This window comes from Boeremia exigua (assembly GCF_020726555.1).
Source record: "Boeremia exigua strain MPI-SDFR-AT-0100 chromosome Unknown C7974scaffold_17, whole genome shotgun sequence".
In the NCBI taxonomy this organism is placed as follows: domain Eukaryota; kingdom Fungi; phylum Ascomycota; class Dothideomycetes; order Pleosporales; family Didymellaceae; genus Boeremia; species Boeremia exigua.
Window position 1 is genome coordinate 1 of NW_025763534.1, and position 22,849 is coordinate 22,849.

Below are 22,849 nucleotides of genomic sequence, written 5' to 3' on the forward strand. Positions count from 1 at the left end.
AAAGTCTCTATTATATACCTCCTCTTAGGGAGAACTTATAGGGGAGATATAATATAACTAGCCTAGACTAAGGTTAATATATCTACTAGGATGCTAGTATAAAAGCTATAAGTAGCCTATCTTTAAATATAGACTAAGGAGTCTAATATCTATATAAGTGTTTAGGTATTAAGCCTAAGTATATAATAAAAGTAAATAAAGGTAGGAACTTTTTAAAGTATACTATTAACTAATCTTAATATCTTTAGATAGATTTAAGTAAGAGTATAGCTATTAGAACTTAAAAGATAGTAAACTATACTTAAATAGGGTAAAGCTAGAGGAAACTCTAGTAGAAGCTTATAGTAGTTCTAATATATAAATTAATTATTAAATTTAGATATAGAGGTAAAAGACTAATTAAACTATCTAGTAGCTAGTTCCTACTAAAGTTTCCCTTAGGATAGTAGTAATGTTTTTAGTTTTATAAGGTAAAGCAAATAATTAGAGGCCTAGAGGTTAAAATAACCTTTACCTATTCTTAAACTTTAAATATATAAGAAGTCCTTATTACTTAATTAAATATAGATAGCTAAATATATTATTACTAGTAGGCTATTTTTAGTAAGTAGAACTAGTAATATAGAATAAACTAAATATAAGGTTAAGGTACTAGAATATATGCTTATTAGATACTATAAAAGGTATTAGTTTATCTAGATAGTAGGATAGTAGCTATAGAAGTTAGAATCTACTAAGGAGTATATAATAACTTACCTACTAAATAAACTAGCCCTAAAAATAGATAGTACTTAAGTATATTACCTATACCCTACTACTAGGGCAAGATTTAAGCCCTAGTAAGTAGGTAGGTATAGAGGTCTATAATAAAGCCTTAGGGGTAACCCTAGGTTAAACAGCCTCTAGTATAGATCTTAGTAGTAGTAGTAAATACTTAAATAAGAACTTTAAGAACTAAAGTAGAGAAAGGTTCTATGTAAATAGTAGTTAGATATAGGTTAGTTAATCCTAAGAGGAAAAGAAACTCTGTTTTAATATAGGTGCTTATGCCCTACTCTTAAAAGAGAAGCTAGTTAATATTCTAGCACCTAGATATAGATTCTCTATAGTAATATAACTAAGAGTAGAGACCTTAGTAGGAGCTCTAAGAAGAGTTCTCTTTTCTTCTTAATAGTCTATTACCTTAAAATTAGTTTATCTAGAGCTAGGGTTTAATAGCTAGAAGAGCGCTATACTTTTATAGTATTTAGTACGCTCCTAATAAGCCTTAAAAATCTATATAAAGAAACAGTTTTTATACTAGGTTATACTTATAACTATAGTAGGTCTCTAAAGTAAAAAGCCTCTAGTTAATAGAATAATATAGATAAGAGAAGTTAGTAAAATAGATCTTTAACTTTAGAAAAAGGATTAGCTCTAAGGGTTAGGAATATTAGGCCTTAGGGAGATGCTTTTAGTATAGAAGAGTACTAGCTATAAGGTAGGCACCTTTTAGCACTAGGATGCTAGCACCCTTAGTAGGCTTTAGCTATCTAGTATATACTTAATAACTAACTTAGAACTAGTATAGATAAGAGGAATCTAACTATCTAATTAAAATATAGCATTATAATAGCTAGAAAGTAGTATTAATATAATATAATTTCTACCTAGTACTCTAAATATTAAAGTAAAGAGATTTAACTAAGTATAGGTAAATAGTAGGAGTAATTATAACTCTCTTAAGGTAGCTAAATACCTTATTATTTAATTAGTAATATATATAAATAGATTAATAAGATTTCTACTATTTATATCTACTATCTAGCAAAACTATAGCTAAGGGAATAGGCTTAGCTAAATTAGTAAGGAAAGAAGACCCTATTAAGCTTAACTCTAGTTTAATATTATAAAAAGATATAGAGAGTATAGAATAGGTAGGAGCTTTAGTGCTAGTAAAATACTACTACTCTTATTATTTTTTTACTTATTTAATAAAGTAGAGCTAGACCTTATAGTCTAACTTCTAGTATTAAGGTCCTTTATAGGCTAATCTAGGTTAAAGATATTATTAAGTAGAGAGTTTAGCTAGGGTAGTATATCTATTAAACTATAACATAGGTATCTTAAGAGAGACTTATAAAGAATAGAAATCTTTAGTAGAGTAAAAAGGTAAAAGTCCTCTTAATTTTAATTTTTAGTATAAATATAAACTATAAAAGTATAGCCTATTAATTCTTTAGTCTCTTAAAATTTAAGGCTAAAGGTGCTAGAAAAGTTACTATAGGGATAACTAGCTTATAGTAGCTAAGTATTTATAGTAATATTACTTTTTAATCCTTTAATATTAGCTCTTTCTATTATACTAAAGTAGAATTTAGTAAGTATTAGATTGTTTACCTACTAATAGAAAATATAAGCTAGGTTTAGACTATTATAAGATAGGTTAGTTTTACCCTACTAATAACCTTACCCTAATAGTAATACTACTTAGTATAAAAGGAACTATAGTTTTAGATAATTAGTTTTTATAGCTATCTAACTAGGCATTGCTATAAAGCTACTATCTACTAGATTATAGCTAAACGCCTCTAAGTTAGAATCTATACTAGAATAGAGTAATTTCTACCTATACTAGTTAGATATAAATAGGCCTTTAGCCTAGAACCTTACTAGATTAGCATTAGTAGCCTTATTAAAATTAGGGTTACTAGCTAGTATATTATAATTATATAGTATATAGGATTAAATCCTTTATAGATAACTTAGTTATCTAGCTAGGTTATATAAGTAGTTAAGTAGCCTTATAGTTATAAGCTACTAAGTATAAGCCTACTACTAGCTTAGTTAAAAATAGGATACCTCTTTTCCTATTTATAAGGTAGCTTCTAAAAAGAGTACCTATAGAAGGGGATAAGAGAAGTAGAAGAGATAGAAAGTAAGTAGTAGTAAATTCCTTAAAGGCCTTTCTAGGTTAAGAGGTCCTAGTAGGTTATAATATAAGCAGTCCTAGTAGGTTATAATATAAGGTTAATAGACTATAAGTTAGATAGGTTAGTTCTAGTAGGTTATACTATAAGGCGTCCTAGTAGGTTATAATAGTAGGTATTCTAGTAGGTTATGCTATAGGTATAACTAGTAGGTTAGGGTAGTAATTAAAGTCTTAAGTTAAAATATTAGTTCTAGTAGGTTATGCTATAAGTATTACTAGTAGGTTATACTATAAGTGTTACTAGTAGGTTATAACAAAATTAAAAAACTTAAGTTAAAAAATTATAACTAGTAGGTTATGCTATCGACTATAACGCAGCACCTATAAAACTTATCTATAAATAATAGCAATAGTAGTATAGAAATAATAGCAACTACTAATAATATTAGCAAATTAGAGCTAGGGGGGACTATAAGAGTTTATAAGCTGCGTACCTATATTTCCTATTATTCTAATTATTACCCTTTTAGATCTTATTCTTTAAATAAGCGCAGAAATTCCTATTCTTTAAGATCTTTATTAAGCTAGATAAATTAATAGGAGATAAAGAGGCTAGATCCCCTATTGCAACGCTCTGCAAGGACTGTTGCTAAGCGCAGTTGCAGAGAGATAAGACTAGACACTACTAAGACTAGGGAAAGAAGGAAGAAGTAGAGATAGGCAAGCAGAACTATAGAGATATAAAGCTAGAATCTAATATAAGGAGCAGGAGAAAATAGCTAGAGTTACCTAGACTGTTTAGAAACACCTAGATCGAGGCCTTAAAGCAGGTAGGGCAGCTATCTAACTATCTAGCGTTCCTATAACAGAGATTACCCTATATATTATATTGCTGCTCTCTATTATAGAAGCCTGTTCTAGCTAGCTAATATAGGAGTTTACTAGGTTATAACTTTTTAGCGCTAACAATGCGCAACTATACCTAACTTATATAGTATGCTTAATAATATAAAATACTCTAATACTATAATTTATATAGTTATAATAAAGCTCTCTCTATATACGCAGTCCTAAAAGCAGTTTAGAATACTTTTATTAAGGGAAGCTTAAGCAAACCTATATTTAAGGATAATAGAAGAATTGCTTATTAAAAAAAAATTTAATATCTATATATAAAGGTAATAAATATTGCTAGACTGTTAGTACGCCTAATATACTTCTAATTGCTAGATAACTCTAGATTAATATAGCGCATTGTAGAGAGGGATTCGCGACTTATATAGGAGCCTAAAGCATAAGCTATAGATATAATTTCTTTAGCTTATTTAACTTATATTGTTAAGGAGGCATTAAAGTATAAAGGGTAGTATAGTAGGGGCTTAGTAAAAGTAAGGCGCTTGCCTATAGAGTATATTATCTAATAGTTTTTCTAACGTGTTTAAGTAGTGTTGTTAAGAGAGTATTAGTAGAAGAGGATTGTTTAGTAGAGACTTAGTAAGAGTAAACAGCTTTCTTAAGCAGCTTATTTTATAGAGTATATTATCTAGTAATATATAAGTGTATTGTTTTCTAAATATATATAAGCATCTAATCTAAGCTCTAAAGTAGTAAGATGTTTTAATTATGCCTGCTAAGCAGTTATATAGCGTAGTCCTTTTAACAGATCCCAAATAGGAGCTCCTCTAAAGTCGAAATAAGAGGAGACTAGACAGCACTTAGTGGCTTACTTGAGAATTGGATCCGGGAATCGTATTACCACCTTAGTCTCCAGATGGTCGTCAAAGCGAGCGAAGTATTCGGGCGCCTCCTCGATGCCGATCGTGGAGCTGACAATGAAGCTCGGGCGTGCACGACCACTCGATATCAGCTGAATAAGACCAGGGGCAAGTGGCTCAAGTGCGACTGGCCCACTCCTCATGCTGAGAGACTTGCTGAAGAAGTCGGCCATAGGAAATTCGATAGTGTGTGACAAGGTGTCTGCGAGAGGTGTTCCAGTCGAGTTAGTCGCCGCCCCAAAGATTCCAATCTGCCCCAAACCGCCGCCCGCAGCTGTGACAGCAACCATGTTTCGGATAACTTCCTTCTCACGCGGCTGCCCATGAATGTCGACTGCCTCATAACCAATGCAGTCGAGACTGCGCATTACACCATTTGGTTCTTCCTCTAGGATCTGTTGGACAGGGTCTGAACCATTGAAGTTTATCGGGATTGCTCCGATGGATTTGGCGATAGAGAGTCTCTCAGGAACATGGTCCACGGAGTAAACTCGGGATGCTCCGCGGAGGAGGGCGCTGTATGCAGCAAGAAGTCCCACGGGTCCAGCACCAAACACTGCTACAGAGTCGCCTGGCTGGAGACCAGAATAGTCAATAGCACCCCAAGCGGTGCCCCATATATCTCCTACAAGGAGATAATCGTTATCATATTCAGCAGTGTTTGTACCATTGGTTGCTGGAATTGCCATGAGGTTGGAATCTGAGTATGGAACCCTGGCGTATTCGGCTAAAAGTCAATATTAGAAAAGTCGACAACTTCTGATTGGAAACTTTACCTTGAAGACCACCCGCATCACCATAATCGCTGCCTAAGCCGTATGATACCCGGGTTACATCCAAAAGGCCCTTGTTATCAACACTGTCTGGGATAATCACTCTGTCACCCACTTGAAAGTTGGAAACAGCACTGCCAACTTCGACAATCACCCCAACGCCTTCGTGACCTATGGTGTATGGTACTTCGGCGCTACCATATACACCATGATACACATGGAGGTCGGTGCCGCAAATGCCTGCCGTGGTGATCTTAACGATTGTGTCGCTGGGGCTTTGAATGGTCGGAACAGGAATATCCGTAACGTTCATCTGGAAGGGAATGCCTGCCCAGAGGACAGCGCGCATTGTCGCGTTGAGAGCCATTTGCGGGAAGAACGACAAGTGGCTGTAAAGAGCAAGAAGGATATCACCCACCTCTTGTAATAAATAATTCTAAAGACTTATAATTCGCGTTATATCTCACAGCGTCTCATGAAAAGTCCTTTATAATTTTTTCAGTCATCAAGGCTCCGATATTCTTTGCATGTCATTGTTTGTCTGGGTCTTGGGCGGAGATTTCAGATGGAAGGTACGTCACCATGGAGCCTTTTGATAGGGTCTGCATCTATACAACATGCAGCCTGCTTACCCGCCCTCCACTCACCTGCCCCTGGAGATAAACAAGCCCTGAAAGGGAAGCAGGCATGGGATATTAGATTCACTCCGGAAATCCTGCCCAGACGCACTTGGAGGATTGCGTCATCCTGGGTGCTGGTAATTGCTGCTGAATTTTCACTCTAGATTGCGTAATCGGCCAAGAGTACCAACAGCTGTTATGTGCCATCTTATGCATAAAACAGCTGTGATCAAAGGTAACCCACCTTGCGCAGTCGGTATCGGCATGTATATGCGACACGAGATAGCATCAGTTCGCTGTATGCCTTGGCAGATATTTTACTCAATTCACATTTTAACAACTCAGATTCAAGGGGCTATAAACTGAGACTATATCAGACACGAGGTATCTCATGACCACAATAATATTGAGGCGGAGATTGTACACGTGCACTATGCGAGAGCAGCAGCTAGTCTATTTTTAGGACACTGCGCTAAAAGGGCACAAGTGCATCCATTGCTCAACGTACGCACGGAACGGGCTTATCGGAGCGCATTCTAGCGCTACAGCACTAATAGAAAGCTGTCACTATTGACCGCCCCTGGTGTTGCTACAAGGGTAGTTCCTTCATATTTCGCCGACTTACATGCGCCAAACCCTCGAAAGCCTCTTGTACCCCACATTCAGGGGCAAAGTCCTCATGCATACAGGAGATCCTAGAATTGTGCAATTTCAGAAGGTTGACCGATGGCAGGCGTGACTTCATACCTATCGATCGCTTTTCACCTTACTTGATCGAAAGTAACACACTCGGCGGCAACATTTTGTGGAAGAGCAGGTCTCGTACAAAGGATGATCAAATACGTAGACCCCGGATACATGGAGGAGAACAGGGGCCCTATGCTTTATAGAATCACATTCTCGTTCCTTGCCGCCGCAGTCTTTATGGTTATACTAGGGTGCGAATCCTTTGTCGCCACTGCAATTGCTACTCTGACATATCTCTAGATTATTCAGTTGGTGGTATCTCCTTCGCGCCCGACGAACGACATTGCCGGAGAGCTTGATCATTATAGCAGTCTTGGTCGACATAGCCTCATGCATCTTGATTCACTTCCAGATCCATACAGGAATGGGGAAGCACATTGAATACTCGCGCGCTCGTCCAACAATGCTTATTAAGAGTATGAAAATAGGACTAGCGTAGAACACATGTTATCAGGCGCTAATTGGGCAAGTACCCCTCAGCGATGACCAGATCTTTTGCGATGCTGACGAAGCCCTGTAGGTTGGTCAAGACGAGCATGGTCGTCCATTTTCACCAGCTTGCCCTACCTGGGATACAAAGACAGGTCGTTCTCGTGGTTGGCATCTTTATCTTCGTTTTCACACTGTTCACGGTATTCGTAAGTCTTGCTGCTGTTAAACCTGTCGCTGTCCATGTAAAGCAGCTCCCACTAACGCACTGTCCAGGCTGCCGTATTCCAGTGCATTCCAATGCATGGGCATGGAATCCTGAAGAGTTCCCTAAATGTCGTTACTGAGACTGTTGCATGCTCTCGTTGCATGGCTAAGAGACTGCAGGATGCTGGAATATGATGGGCATGAACCTCGTCACGTCCTCTGTGAATACGCTTGTGGATTTTGTAATCTTTGTGCTTCCACTTCCCACCATACTGAAGCTTCATATAACCTGGAAAAAGAAGGGTAAGCCAACAAACTAGATGTGTCGCAGATGCGGTACTTACATTTTGCAGTTGCTTTAGTCTTAGCTCATTCTATGGGTTTGTTGGCACTTGCATGCTCACTTATCAGGCTAAGGAACATCGTGCACTTTAATGGTGAAGGCGATTTCACTTTCGTCGCTTTAATGGTTCCGGTGTGGGGGGCAGTTGAATGCAGCGCTGGAATTATCTGCGGTGCGTGCGCGCTTATTAGTGAAAGCTCACTACCTCACTATGCTATTACTGACGTTGCCCAGCATCGGTTCCATTCGTTCTACCACTGATAAGATGGATAAGTGGCTCTGTTGCTGCAAGCACGTCCGAGTCATGCCCGAACCCTACATCAGTAGCAGGCCATGAGCTCCGCCGAACCAACAAAAGAAGTTGGGAACTGAAATCTGGGCGTCTATTAGACCGGCATCAGATATCATTTGAATTGATGGAGGCTATTCGAATAAATTGCAAGCTTGCGTCTAAGTCTTCGGTTGGAATGACAGAATATGCAGAGCCGGATGTCTGTAAAGATGTTGAGCCTTCTGAGCTACATAAGGACAATGAACGGGCATTGCATTCTAGCTGCATGTGCGCAACATATCCAGGGCATAGTAGTCCATGGAAAAAGCAACTTGACTGGTACGCAGTCAGCGCAGGAAAGGAGTGAGGGCGTTCAATGTCGAACATATAAGCTGTAAAGATAGACAAGCGCACACGCAACAGATGTGGATAGATAGCAAGAGTTTGATCGAAAACGTCGTTTGATCCTCCTTCATAGTGTATGTTACGGCAGTGCTGCAACAAAGCTGTCGCTTTCTTACTAGTCTGTTGAGTTCTGTGGTCCACTAGCAAGCTATATCAGACAAGAAGAATATTGAATGTGCAGGGGATGAGGTCAAATTGGGTTCAATGCAGCACAATAATTTGCGCCGTCGAGTACCTTGGCTCGCTCAATCAACATAAAGGTGCTCTGAGGGACCGATGTACTTGGTCCGATTGCTTTGACTTGAACAGCAGTGAGTTGGCGTGCAAAACTATCAATCGCCAGGTCAAGCGACCCCTACCCTCGTTTTTTCTGGCCGATCAGTGAGCCCGTGCGCGATCGTCTCCCACCAAACGTGCCTACACACCTACTTACACCCACCATTAGAACCACCACAATGCCTGCAGAGTCAATTGCGCGTCGCAAAAAGTCCAAATTCAAGTCAAATAATGTGATCCGAGCTCCTAAGACTAATCGAACCGAGTTCAGTGTGGTTGCGCGCCCGTTCGCTGTGGGTGCCCTCACGGCAATGCGAGGAGACTACTCATCCCAACGTCAACTCGCCCGCACGATAGGACGCTCACAGGGCACCTTATCAGAGCTTCTGAAACGCGTAGAGGCAAAGGCAAATGACCATACTGTTGCTTTATGGGACGAAATTCTATACAAGAACGACCTGGGTCGAGGAAGGAGCTCACTGTTGACACGTCAAGAGAAGGAGAAGATCGTTCAACTGGCAACAAGCTCACGCGAGGCACGTGAGAAGAAGAGCTGGCAGCCTATTGCAGATGGAGATTTTGAAGACGTCGTACCCGAAATGAGTATAACAACGTTTGAAAACGTCATGTATGAAATTGAGTATGCTCGCCGAGCTCCAGGTTGGAGACCTTCGCTGACCCCTGAACAAGAGAAGGAACGTTACAAATGGGCCCTTGCCCACAACCCCGATAAATATAAGGAATATGACAACCAGGGCTTTGACTTTAGGATAGTAGTCTTCTCGGATGAGACTCCAGCTCGTGTGGGTGAGCAGAGGGGGATGATGCGTATTTGGTTCCGTGGAGGAGAGAAGTACAACGAAGACGTCAAACATGACCGGAATCGATCATACTATTGCCTGCAGTCCTACAGCTGTTTTAGGCATGGATTGAAGGGGCCTTGTCACGTCTATTCTACTGAAACTGCAGAGGAGAAGCTCGCTGCTGAGGGTCATATTCGGGAGCTCAATGCCGATCAGAAGACCCGCGATAACAAGCTACAAATCTACGCACGCCAGGCCTTGAGTAACATTGGAGAAGGAGACGTTGGACGTTAACCAGCGCTATAATACTCGAAAAAAGCAGTATGTTCCAAGTAAGATGGACTATAGCCGTGGGGACCGTGCGCGTGGAGAAGTCGACGGTTACCAACACCGTGAAGGTGCACTAAAGAAGGTCATCCCATGGATCAAATTGCTTAAAAAACAAGGACTTCAATGTATACTACAACAAGATGGAGCTCCTGCTCAAAAGGCTCGAATTTCTCGTGATCTACTTATCGTGGAGAAGATCCATCGGTTGTGGTGGCCAGATCACTCGCCTGAGGTCAACGCATCCGAGCATGCCTGGCCTTGGATTCGGCGGCACGTGACGAAGGATTTCACTCCAAGTTGTAATGAGAAGGAGTGTGAGAAGCAATGGGACAAGGAATGCGATCTTATATCTATAGAGATCATCAATCGTTGGGGAGAAGCAATTCCAGAGCAGGTCAGGAGGATCATTTGACCGGGTGGAAAGAACAACTTTCACGGATAACGCACAGACCTACAACAACAGGAGAACACAAAAAAAAGTTCGGGATAGGTCAATTATATGCAGTTTGCTAGCTTCATCTATTCAGATTATCGTAAAATGCTGTTATTTTGTTGTCGCAATACTATTTAGTATGGGCGTTGTGAAGCCCGATCATGTTGGGTGCCTCGTGCGTTCGGTGATCGGCCAAAAAACGAGCTCCTTCCTAGTTCGGGTATCGGTTTGGCCTTGGCTCAGGTCCTGGTTTGATTACGTGTACTACTTGCGTCAGTTCTGCAGCAGCACAGCATTTCTACTTTGTTTTATGAGACTCTCTACAAACGCACGAACCTTCGAATGTTCCAACAGATCTTCTCGATCTATGCTATTTGTGCATGTAGAGAGTCACATAGATAGTAAATTGTAAATTATCCAATTCTCCAACTCCCATCAACATCATCACGCTCTTTTCTGCGATGTTGTCATCAGCACTTACTATCTGAGAGTAAGAAATAGAATGTGGTATGGGTTAGTCAATCTGGTACCGAAGATTTCTTCTATCTCCACTTCTGTTGTTGAACGAGTGCTCGAAACGCTTCAATGCCCGACATATCATACGCCATCGCTATCATAGTGTTAGAGGGGTAAAGGACAGCTCAATGAACACCCATCTCCGCGCGCAAAAAAAATGTTTAAAAACTGGGTTTGAGTTACGGGTGCCCGCATCTGCATTTGCGCTAAATAAATTTAGGGGCTGTCTACCTTTGACCTGGTTTGCCTGCACTCGCCACCGTACGAGATCGAAGCACGTGCAGTCAGCAGGTTGCATGCGCGCATTTTTCCCGGAACACACAGACTTTGAGTTCTGTACACACCGATCTCCAAAGTGTGCGTGCTCAGGTAACGCAGCTCATGCTTGACAGCGGAGATGAAAGGAGAGCGAAACTGGCCCACATCCGTGTGGCTTTCATGTGCGACTTGGCGCAGAGAATACCGTACGAAGTCAGTGGCAGCCACTTTGGGGGAAGAGACAGTCTAGTTCACAGCAGACACAACTCCTTACTAACAGCACAATTCCATCGTGGTCGAGTGAGTAGTCGTCGAGTAGCCGTTGCATACAATAACCTTCTTCAGACGGCCGTGGGTGCAACACCTAAAAGGGCTTTCCGTCTAATTTCGAAGATGACAACGTCTGTCCTGTGCATGCGCTAGTTTATACCAAGACATTTCGTAGCGTCTTAATCACCTAGACAATATGCACATCTCAGCTTAGAAGGACGCAGTTTTCGCCGGCGCCCTGCGCTTGCGAACAACTCAATAGGGATGGACACCCTGTTTGACAGCACAGGCAAGGTCACGATTTTGGTGCTCATTCGATGCTGATCTATTCCTCTTTGCATTGGTCGAATCTGTGCATTAGGTATACAAAGGTTCAGTACAGTCATCGGCCAGACTCGATCCGCAACAGGTTACAGTAGCGGCAGGAGTTAATGCAAGCTGCTGACCGCCAAGGTATTAATGACAACGATCCAACGTCACTGACCAGTATGTGCTCAATTTTTTTCGGTATTAGTCATGAGGCTTATTCAGTATTTCAAAGCCCGATTCCACTACCTGCCAGGACGGTTTTGCCTAACGCTACTCACTAGCTTCCCGGGGGATGAGCGGATCGTGTCGGATGCTCATCGGATGCTCGAGCGTGCAAATCACAACTCGAACCTGTGCGAGGATACACTTGAGCTGACCAACGCTAAAGCTCGGGCGTCGAACACGCTGCCCCGCAGTGAACAACGTTATAGTGACAGGCCGCTAGCATCTGCTTCTCTATGAGACACTGACCTTAATTAGACCTACCCGTCTAAATCCAAGTCACCTTTCCCTTGCCCAGCAACCCATAATAAAGTACTATTTTAACATATTAGAGACATGTCCACTTGGTCAGCTCACTTTTCTATGATTCCTGAGGTACTGCCAAGTCGCTAATTTGCCCCTAGCGTTGGAAAGCTCAGCTGCGTCCTGCAGCAGTACGCGCAACGAATCCTACCGGTGCCAATTCGGTGCATTTATCTCTCTTTGCTCGACCCTGCATGGATTCTCGTGCGGTCCGGAATGACATGCTGCACGCTAAGAAGTTCGCGAGACCAAGAGTTGATCTGCTCATAGGGTGATACTTGTATCGTGCCATGTAGTCAGATCTAGCTGCCTGGATATCTGTCTCCTCCTTCACAGGTTCGTTGATTGAACGATTCCCTTCGGCAGCGGCATGCTTGAGCATCGCGTTTGCATGACTCTAACATGGCTGATGCCGTCCGTATTCCAGCGTACTCTTCAAGTAATGCTGTCCTCTACCTTATACCAGTATGCACGCTTAGTTTTATTGCGCTAGCACTGGTCGTCGTACGTGTTTACACGCGTATGAGGAGGATAGCGAAAGTGTACCTTGACGACTGGCTCATCGTCGCTGCTGAGGTGCGTTTGAAATCTTTCCTACACGTGTACGTGCTGATGGTATATCCAGGTATTTTCCTTAACCGACACAGCACTCGTGATCACAGCATTCACGTACGGCTGGGGTAAACCAAGCTACACGTTCACACCAGAAGCCCTCCGAAAGACTCTTCAGCTCCTTTTCGCGATGCAATTACTCTGGACCATCGCCCTCTGCCTTATCCGTGTAGCAGTTGCTTGCTCATTGCTGCGCTTCGGCGCTGGTTTACTGTGGCGCAACATGCTGTATTTCATCATTGGATTGCAAGTTGTAACATCTTCCTCTTACATGGTCATCCTGTTCGGACAGTGTACGCCGATGAGCGCCAACTGGGAAACGATTCCGGACATCAAATGCTGGGATAGAACGCCAATCACAAACTACAAGTGGGCACTTGCCGGTAAGACGAACTATGCTCAGATGTATTTCTAAAACCGTCACTGATAGATATTGTCAGCGATGTACATAGTTATGGACCTTACCCTCTCACTTATGCCAATACACCTCATACGAGCCCTTCACCGCAGCACGACCGAGAGAGTTCTCGTTTGCGTCTTGATGTCTCTCGGCCTTCTCGCCACTGCAGTCGCATGCATCAAGATGACCACATACAGCAGCCTCGGAAAAGGCGACGTGATGCAAGCGTCAATTAGACCGGTCATGTTGACCATATTGGAACAGATTGTAGGCATTATCGTGTGCTCGCTTGCATGTCTGAAGGGTCCGGTAGAGAATGAGTTGAAGAGGTTAGGAATCTTGAAGCAGCGCAGTCTGACGACGCCGAGGTCTATCAACGCCTTGAATTCATGGAGGTTTAGCAAGCAACGAGATGATAGTGGATATGGGACAGGAGGGAGGGTTGGTGTCGTGGCTGATCATGTGGTTTTAACGTCTGTAAGTTCTGCATACAGCTTGGTAAACCAATCTGGAGCTGGCGATGCATCGCACGCTGCTTGATTGACGGCATTCTGAGCACTCGATGTCTGTATAATATGATGCAATGTCAACGGCTGGGCTCGAGAGAACCTCTGTGGCCTTTTCCCAAACTATGCCTCTCGCACGTTTCAGGGGCAACACTAGGGAGTTACAGTGCGTTGTCCCGGAGCTCAACACAATTCCAAAACTTGGCAGCTACAACCACCAACGGATGACAGACATTGGATATGGCGTGGCGTAGATATATTTACGGCGAAATCTTTCTGACTTTTTCAAGTCCATGGCTGCAGACATATAATTTCGTGTTCCTATCAGCATCTGTCACTGCCTGAAGCTATTGTCTTTGCTCAAATTTTTTCAGCTTCTGAGTGCAATTTTCCAAATTCTTGAGCGGTTCCCAGGTACTCTCTCCTACGAAATGTCCCTTCCACTTGACCCAGTATCTCCACCGGCGCCCGTACCTCTCCTTCTCCAATATCACTTTCACTTCATATTCCTGCTCGCTCTCCATTTCGCTGTTCGTCTGCAGTGTGATACCAGCTCACGGGTCATTGGATCGCGCGTTCTGTTCGAGAGCAGTCATCCTAAGTGTATCATTGTCCGCATCGGATCCCAGCGGGCCGGCGCTGTCGGGTCCATCGAACAGGTTGACAGGAGGAGATGCGGGTCCCCCGACTAATCTTCAGTTCCTCTGGCAACGACATGATCCGATGTACCGAGTTCGGACGAAGTCGAAAAACCACGACTGGTACTGTAAGTGTTGCTAGCTTGCTGCACATAACGCTCATCCCGCCAAGACAAAGCAAACCACATCCAACGGCTGCAATGTGTGGGTTGAGTGAGGTGGATAAATCATCAATATGATCTTATGAGCGCCACAGTAGTCGATGAAGACTCTCGTTTTATGGCTACCGTGACCGCCTAGGATGAGTAGGCGCCACCTCCTTCGAGATTTCGGTGCAGTATACCGCTAAAATACCTGTTTGAGCCGCGTAATGCCTAAATCGTCGTTCGTCCAACCAGTACGTGAGGTAATGCAGAAGATATCGTGTTCCTTAGGGTCGATTGAAGCCACCCAGCTGACTTGAACGGCTCTACCAGCTGCTGGATAGATGGTGCAAGGCGGTAGTACTGATCCATCGGCGCATATCGTCGCTATGAGGGTCACCCACTCGCGGTTACCATCGTGGAGACTCTGCTTAAACTGCTTTTGGTGGTATAGTGTCTTGTCAAGATTCGTTTACTCCTCACTGTAATCTCAATCGCGAAGCCCTTCTCATCCGCATTGAAGGAATCCTCAAACAGTACGTCGTACTCAGCTACTTTGCGATGTAGCAGCTCGAAGTATAGTTGGAACATCTTACCAGATTCGGCGTGGTAACGAGTAGCTTCCATAGGCGTGCTCCACGCGTTAAGGAGTAGATCGGCGTGACGGTTGAGGAAGCGGGTGATGCACCTCTCAGAAGGCTCCCAGCTGTAACAGAGGCGTAAGTAAATCAATCATCTTTTGCCTTTTAGGCATCAGGTGCCTATTTTTAAGCGCTCTAATGTATTCTATAGCCTCTACCTCATCGCGTGGGCGGAGTAGGCGTCGCTGCAATGCCTCTTGTTGGTGGGGTATCACCTGACCTCGGTGGCGACGCGTTAAAGTCGAGCAACAGCAACCATGTTTTTTGGCAAGAGTTTGGTATGAAAGCTTTGCTCCTGGTTTCATTCTATCTATCTGTGCAAGGACTTCTTGTAAAGGCATTGTAGTGTTGAGCAATAGTAGATTCAAAAACGAGATGAAATGTGGTAGGGTGCACATCGGGTGACTGTGCGCATCGGGTGGCCGATTACCGCACAGTACTGTATTCTTTACGAAGAGGAACCATCTGTCCCCCGAAAACCCCGTCGTTTTACATCAACCACTATCTACCTATGCTTTGGCAGGTCATCTAGATAACCGCTCTACTGCCTGTGTGCTGTAATTCTGGGTTCGTGGAGAGCTCTTCGCTATCTTGGCGTGTATGAGTGTCTCCCAGTTTGTGCACGAAACAAATCTCCTCTTCTACCTCGAATCTGCCGACACTTCGCACTCCCAGCTTACTCGTGCTGATCGCAACCTCAAACTGCGAGCCGCTATCAATTGACCATGCATTCCGTTCTACATCCCAGATTCCGAGTCCATATGCATCGATATAGACATTGATCTTGCATGTCTGACCAGGACCCAGTGGTGGCGTCTTCGCAAAACCACAAATCTGCTTAGGCGGTCTTTCAAGGCGAGTCTTAGAGGTCTGCCAGAACCAAACGATAACCGTTTCGCGAGAAGCCAAATCAGCATCTTTTGATACATTCCGGACAGTAGCAGACAGGACCAGAGGCTTTCCGTCCTGCGGAAAGACACTGTCACTTAGTGTGGTATCCTCGATATCGAAGGATGAGTAAGAGAGACCGAATCCAATAGGAAATAGCGGTTGTGTACCTAGTAGATCCCACCATCGATAACCAACATGCAGACCTTCGGAGTAGTAGCTGCTGAGTTGTTCTCCCGGAAAGCTTGAATATGCGGGGCAGTCTTCGATGCGTCGCGGGAAAGTGACAGGGAGTCTGCCGGATGGGTTAAAATCTCCGAATACGACATCAGCCGCCGCGTTGCCCAGCTCCTGGCCTTGGTACCAGCAGTAGAGTACGGCATCGACTTGGTCAAGCCAGGGCAGCATCTGTACTGGGGTACCGGCCTGAACTAGAACAACGACGTTCTTGCATACGGAACGCATGAGTGTTATGAGCCGGGTCTGTTCGCCTGGCAACTCAAAAATCGGGATATCTTGACCTTCAGTCTCCCATTCTTTGTCTCTACCAACAACAACGATTGCAGTATCACAGCCATTGTCAGAAGCCATTTTAGCGGCGTCCGCTGGAAGATTAGAGTTGTCCAACTCTTCGTATCCGAGGCGTACACCTTGAAAGTTGGTTTCCATAGGATCCAGACGGCCGTTGAGCTCTTGCTGGAGATGGCGATCGTGGGAGAGGCATTCGACAACGACGTCGTAATCGCAGCTTTCTACAAAGTTGTGCGTCCCAATCCTCTCCTCAGAGCCGTACGTGAAAAACATACTGCCTTTCTCCGCAAATGCACCAGATTGCTCTAGTACGAGCTCACCATTGATGTACATTTTCGCTGGTCCGATACTCGCTAAGGACACTCGGTGGTCTCCCGACGTTTTTGGGGTAAGGACTGTGCGCAGGACGAAAGCGAAACTTTCAGCAGGATCTATAGCTTTCGGAGCGTCGTTGAAAGATACAAAGTACAGGTCTTCGCTGTAGATAAGTCAGTCAGACCAAGCTTGATTCGGCGAAGTTCTGCTACTGACCATTGGCTAGAAGCTACATAAGAGCTTTTTGCAAAGCTGTGCTGATTGTACCATTCAATAGAGGCTCCAGGCTTTCCTGTGGCTCCTGATCTCGTCTGTTGCAATGGCATGGTGGGAAGATAGCGATTCGTTCTAGCGCCAACGTGGAAATGAACATTGGCGGATGTTTTGTTCAACCTCTCTTTGATTGATGTGAGGACGGATGTCCAGTATGGTGCTTTGATGTATGAACTACCCCCGCCACCAGCTACCACGCGCTCAGCGTTGGGTCCGACGACTGCAACGTTTCCGAGGTTTTCAATCCGTAATGGCAGACTTTTGCTCTCGTTCTTGAGTAAAACGATCCCCGAAGCGGCGGCACGCCGTAGCTTCTCCCGCTTTTCAGGTGTGTCGTCACAATATTCTGGGTCATCGTTCGCATCCTCAAAACGCCCGGAACGTTGCAGTAAGTGAAGCATACGTTTGGCGGATTCGTGGAGCTTTCCACGGTCGATTTTCCCAGTTGCAATGTAGTTTGCCATGGCTTCGGGTGTGCGTTGTAGAGGAGGGCCTGGCATTTCAAGATCCAGTCCGGCATTGACAGAATCGATGCACGAGTTAGTGCCTCCCCAGTCGCTCATGAAGACTCCCTTCCAACCCCATTCGGTGCGAGCAATGTCGTGCAGAAGTTGTTTTGACATATCAGCGTGATGTCCGTTGATCTTATTATATGCTGACATCATGCACCACGGGTCTGCTTCTCGGACGACAGCCTGAAAAGGTGCAAGATAGATTTCTCGCAGGACCCTGTCAGGTATGATTGCATTGACATGAAATCTCTTGGTTTCTTGGTCGTTGGCTAGTTCAAAGATCAGGTTACTGATTGAGATGCCTTGTCGGGATGAGATACTCACCAACGTAATGCTTCGGGGTAGCCCCTACACCTTGAGACTGTATTCCACGGACGTGGGCAGCAGCTAACTTACCCGTAAGGAACGGGTCCTCAGAATAACTTTCAAAGTTTCGTCCGCCTAAAGGATGTCGGTGGATACACATTGTAGGTGCCAGGCTCACTGAAGCCGACTTGGTTTTGCACTACTCAGATCAGCACTTTCCGACTCTGCGCACACAAATCCACTTGATATAGAAGGAGCGTTACCTCATTTCCTAGCAATTTCCCCATCTCATACATCAAGTCTACGTCCCAAGTCGCACCCATACTGACACCACTGGGCAGAAATGCAGCAGGAACATTTTCTCCGAAAATCTCGCCCCTCGCCCCGGAGGGTCCATCCGAAACCTTGATCAGTTGTCAGCATGCGATCCTTTCTTAATTAGTCGTACATAATACCTTGAGACTGGGTATACCGAGCCTGGAGATGTCAGCAGTGCGCCACTGTGACTTGCCTGCGACGAGTGCAGCTTGCTCAGGAAGCGTTAGCTGAGCCGCCAATTGTTCGAGATAGTCTTCGGCCGAGGTCGACATAATGGACGTGACTAACTCGCGCGTTCATGTCCGGGAGATTTCCAGCAGACATGGACCTGGTTTTGTAGATCGAGTCGGAGAAGCCGGTGGGGTCCCACATACGGAATCCAAATTCCGCCCCGCGTGTGAATTAACTAGGCGGGTGAAATGGCGTTCTATCTCGCGGAATTTGTATTCCCCCGCTATTCAGGAGCACGGCTTGGAGAACAGCATTTTAATACACGATGTGCGCTTTACAATGCTTTGATAGAATTCCCATCGACTGGCGCCTTCGCTTTCACTCCTAGCTTTAGAACTACGGTCGTTGCGACATCGCAATGGATCTGTGTACCACTGCACCGGCTGCACCATCAGCCTCTCACAAGACCGATGCTTTAAGTCGAGAGTCAATTCCTGATGCAACGTTGTTCACTTTGCCTTCCGCCGACCTTCCCCACATACAACAAGCCGTCATAACTCCAGTAGTTGGCCCGGAGCTGAACGTGCATTATTCCACGATTCCAGTCCGTTTTCCAGCGCCCAGCGAAGTAGTCGTCAAGATCGCTTGGACTGGCGTCTGTCGCAGCGTACGCCCCAACTTGTATTTACAGGATCTGCCTCTTCGGTAACTTCTGGGCAATGCTAACATGTCACGGCGGGCAGGATCTCTCGTTCTCAAAAGGACCGTTACCCGGCTTTGCCAAACACAACCATATCGCAGGCCACGAAGGCATTGGTCACGTTGTCGCTAGTTACGATAACTCACTGCTCGGCCGGGTCGTAGCCGCTCGCTATGTCGCCGGTATATGCCACAAATGTTGGGCTTGCCTGCGTAGCATCCCTGACGCTTGCATAAACCAGAGGAACTTTCCAAAGCATCACGATGGGACATTTCAGGAGTATGTTACAGCGCCATGGACCTCGTTTATGCCGTTGGATGCCACAGGCCTCGATTCTGATATGTCGCTCGATCCTGCCTTATACACCGCAGCTCTTTGCTCGGGAGCTGCAGCTTTGAAAGCGTTGCGCGAATCGAACGTTCGCCAGAACGACGTCGTGCTCATCTTTGGGGTTGCAGGTGCAATCGGGCATCTTGCGGGCATGATAGCCAGAAAAGTCTTCGGTGCTCTAGTGATTGGGGTGGATCGTGCTAAAAAAGTAGAAGCTTTGGCGGGGTCTGTAGCGGACGAGCTGTTCGATGCCTTCGTCGCTGCACCCGAGGGTCCCAATGATGATGCCAGTTTTGCAGTCAAAGTCAATAAGGCCTGTACAGATCTCCGTGGTGGTTGCGTCGAGCCGAAGCGGCCTGATGCGATAATCATGGCTGTTAGTTCAGACGAGCCTTATCGTTGGGCTAATCTTGTTCGCGATGGGGGAACCGTCGCATGCCTCAGGTGGGTTTCATCCTACGGAGCTCGTGTCTCATTCAGAGCTAACCAATACAGTGTATTAAGCTCTACAACTATGTTGAGCGTCCGAATTGCTGAGCTCGTCGAACGACAGATCTGCATCAAGGGCGTTATGATGGGTGGACGGGACGAGAGCTACCAAGTGATGCAGTACATCAGAGATAAACGCATCAAGCCGATTATCACGAAAGTAGCGCTTCGGGAGTTACCAGGAGCCATTACTGAGATGACCCGAGATGCTTTCGTGGGCAAGTTGGTAGTAGCTATGGAGGACTGCCTCACTCAGCCTTGACATCTGCGACCTTAGTAGCATATGCATCTTTGTGTTCGAATCACCCAGGTCTCTCGTCGATACACACTCATTTTCACATGAGCTTGCGGTTGCCAATCCTAAATCGCATATTACGTGAGATTAAGGTCCACATCCATAAAGAACGATGGATCCATAAGGCCATCGCTGAACAGATCCGCATCAAATCCGAGGTTCGGTTGACACTGAGCGTCATTCGCAATTGGCAATAACGCATCCTCGTGTTCAAGGCGCGGCCTGGAAACATTGAAAGCCTCGTGGTCACATGACTGGGCTTCCGTGCTACCATCGGTGCCCGTAGCCGTAGGAATACCAGGCATCCCTAAGGACGGACGAGTGTCTCGATCGCCCATTGAGATTTGCGTGGCTGGTCTGCGAAGCGCAGTGCCCTGTCGTGACCGTAGATAACAAAGATTCAGACGAATTCGCTCGGCTGGGTTCCACGCAAAGGAGAGCTCCGCAAGAGCATTAAGACAGAGATTTGCAGATTCACTCACTGCTCGTATATTAGGATGGGAACTCTTTGCTTTCTCAATCTGGATGAAAACAAGAGCGGCTGAATGTAAGCAGTGAGTGGCCGATACTGGGCTTCTCCTGAAGCTGCCAAAGACGTCTCTGAACTTCTTGGCCACAATGGACACATTGCGTGCCGCTTCGTGGCAAGTGTCGAGAGCTTTTTGACAGATCGGATGGGACAGTCCAACTGCAGTCCCGGATTTGACGGATAACAATGCGTTGCCTAGCAGAATGAGGGTCGTGTGGTACACCATATGTAGTGTGTATACCTGAGGCACGGTATTCTTCTCTTTAGATGTCTCTAGTCTGAGATCAGGAGGAAGGTCGTACGCCCAATTCTGGATTTCGAGAAGACAGGAATCGAAGAAAGCTTCTCGTTGCATACCGCGATACTGAGGTTTTGGTACGTAGCTTGGCATCCGTTAGCCATGGGCCAGCTGATCATCATTGGGTCAAATCACATACAAACCAAGGATCATCTTCTCTAGTACTTGACTTAGCCCAATCAGTGCGCAGTGGAGTTTCAGCTGCACTTCTCTACCACCGTTGTCACTTACTTGCGGCGATTGCCGTCGACTCGGAAGCTTCACGGCTGCTTGTGTGTCCTAAGGATCGCAAATTTAGCAATAAAGCAGCAAGAACGCTGAGGCGAAGAGGGTTGACTTACCATCATGGTACACACACGACCAGTGTACAGGGCGTGTAGCTTGTCGTCGCAGTACAAAACCCAGTACATGCGGCGCCGTAATTCCGCTTCTTCACTGGATATCAGGTGGGACCCAGGGAGGGACGTCGCATCAAAATTAAGGCCCAAGTCGAAGGCAATACGTATAGCCATACCTTGATGCAACCATGCAGCAGACTCGGCACCAATACCCTACAGAGACATGGTTAATCAGATCCGCATGATTGATGGAATCTTCACATACAACATATACACCGACCAAAATTGAGAGTGCCTGGATGGTCGTTAATCTAGGCCACTTGAGGTCATAATGCAACAGAATTTCTGCCTTCTCTAAGAAGAACCGTCCAGCTGATGTAAGATCTTGAGGATCTGAGCGGACCTCGGTCCTGTCCGAAAATCGAGATCCAGCTGCCAATATGCAATTGAGAAGTAGTGGACTAGAGTAGCGACCATGCACCGGTTCGCTTTGCCGGAATAGATCCTCATCAACGATGGGGGTCCAAGGATTCTGCCAGGTGAAGTAAAGGTCTATGAGATGACGTTGCAGATTTTCATCCACATGGTCATGCTCCAATTCAAGCAGGAACTGATTTTGATAAGTCCTTGATCTCACAGACGCCTGATCGTCTATTGCACTTATCGGAGATGCATGTTGTCCATCTGCTTCATTGACTGTACATTTGTCAGGAACGCATCCAGAGAGCAGACGGCGGTAGTCGACGCTGCTCTTACCTGGTAGGAACTCTAGGCGTCCACTGGTGGGACCAAAGTATCGTACCTCGCCATCTTGGTCGAAAGTCAGAGATTCGTCCAGAGACAACGCACCCTCGTAAACGGCGCAAAGTTGCTCGAAATTGGGAGTGTCTGTGCCGCTGCCATGAGGACTAGCTGTAGGATAACGAGCGGAGCCCAAGTCAACAGCAGATTTTGCCACAGCTTCATCAACATCAATGCAGTTAGACCGCAGCGCCTGCTCCAACAGCTCGATGCGGGTACGCAGAAGTTGCACATAGGCCTTTGGAGCAGGCTTGCGGTGATCAGCAGAGGCACTGTACTGGCAGCTATCAGAACGGGCATGACATGGCGAACACATCGGCTGTATACCGTCGCACTAAACAACACAATTAAGTCAGCCATGCAGGTAGGTAGACGTCACATCCCACAGTGCGAGCACGAACCTTCGCACGTCGTTGGCGACATTGTTGGCATGCCTTTGATACATATTTACGACGCTGTTGCTCCATGATGCGAGCTCTGGTCGAATGTGTCGTGTCTTGGACACGGCTTCGATGCACTGCGTGTCGTGATCAGGATGCAGAGATGTCGATAAGGATGTCGTGTGTCTAGGCAGGTGCTTGTTGCTGTTGAAGATGGAGCAGCGTTAGTCGGCG

The 22,849-nt window shown here is 45.3% G+C and overlaps 6 protein-coding genes across 6 annotated transcripts; 3 read left to right on the forward strand and 3 right to left on the reverse strand.

Moving 5' to 3' along the window:
• Positions 1–4,525: 4,525 nt before the first annotated feature.
• Positions 4,526–6,148, reverse strand: C7974DRAFT_446135 (uncharacterized protein; the record flags this gene model as incomplete). Its single annotated transcript, XM_046145580.1, has 3 exons — positions 4,526–5,413; positions 5,463–5,895; positions 6,107–6,148. The coding sequence occupies 3 exons, from the start codon at positions 6,146–6,148 to the stop codon at positions 4,635–4,637; spliced, it is 1,254 nt and encodes a 417-aa protein (XP_045990799.1). The 3' UTR covers positions 4,526–4,634.
• Positions 6,149–8,936: 2,788 nt separating this feature from the next.
• C7974DRAFT_446141 (uncharacterized protein) lies at positions 8,937–10,168 on the forward strand (the record flags this gene model as incomplete). Its single annotated transcript, XM_046145581.1, has 4 exons — positions 8,937–9,417; positions 9,448–9,849; positions 9,883–9,892; positions 9,973–10,168. 4 exons carry the CDS (start codon positions 8,937–8,939, stop codon positions 10,166–10,168), a joined length of 1,089 nt encoding a protein of 362 aa, XP_045990800.1.
• A 2,435-nt stretch (positions 10,169–12,603) lies between these two features.
• Positions 12,604–13,753, forward strand: C7974DRAFT_324223 (uncharacterized protein; the record flags this gene model as incomplete). The annotated part of the gene is made up of 3 exons (XM_046138949.1): positions 12,604–12,777; positions 12,827–13,196; positions 13,254–13,753. 3 exons carry the CDS (start codon positions 12,604–12,606, stop codon positions 13,751–13,753), a joined length of 1,044 nt encoding a protein of 347 aa, XP_045990801.1.
• Positions 13,754–15,669: 1,916 nt separating this feature from the next.
• C7974DRAFT_324217 (glycoside hydrolase superfamily) lies at positions 15,670–18,556 on the reverse strand (the record flags this gene model as incomplete). Its single annotated transcript, XM_046138948.1, has 5 exons — positions 15,670–17,038; positions 17,143–17,929; positions 17,985–18,165; positions 18,230–18,370; positions 18,422–18,556. 5 exons carry the CDS (start codon positions 18,554–18,556, stop codon positions 15,670–15,672), a joined length of 2,613 nt encoding a protein of 870 aa, XP_045990802.1.
• A 317-nt stretch (positions 18,557–18,873) lies between these two features.
• On the forward strand, positions 18,874–20,236 carry C7974DRAFT_476862 (chaperonin 10-like protein; the record flags this gene model as incomplete). The annotated part of the gene is made up of 2 exons (XM_046146700.1): positions 18,874–19,122; positions 19,199–20,236. 2 exons carry the CDS (start codon positions 18,874–18,876, stop codon positions 20,234–20,236), a joined length of 1,287 nt encoding a protein of 428 aa, XP_045990803.1.
• A 55-nt stretch (positions 20,237–20,291) lies between these two features.
• On the reverse strand, positions 20,292–22,841 carry C7974DRAFT_92521 (putative C6 transcription factor). Its single transcript, XM_046147526.1, has 6 exons — positions 22,637–22,841; positions 22,191–22,569; positions 21,700–22,130; positions 21,438–21,647; positions 21,236–21,375; positions 20,292–21,181 (listed from the first exon to the last, which is right to left on the reverse strand). Exons 1-6 carry the CDS (start codon positions 22,700–22,702, stop codon positions 20,347–20,349), a joined length of 2,061 nt encoding a protein of 686 aa, XP_045990804.1. The 5' UTR covers positions 22,703–22,841; the 3' UTR covers positions 20,292–20,346.
• Between the last annotated feature and the right edge of the window lie 8 nt (positions 22,842–22,849).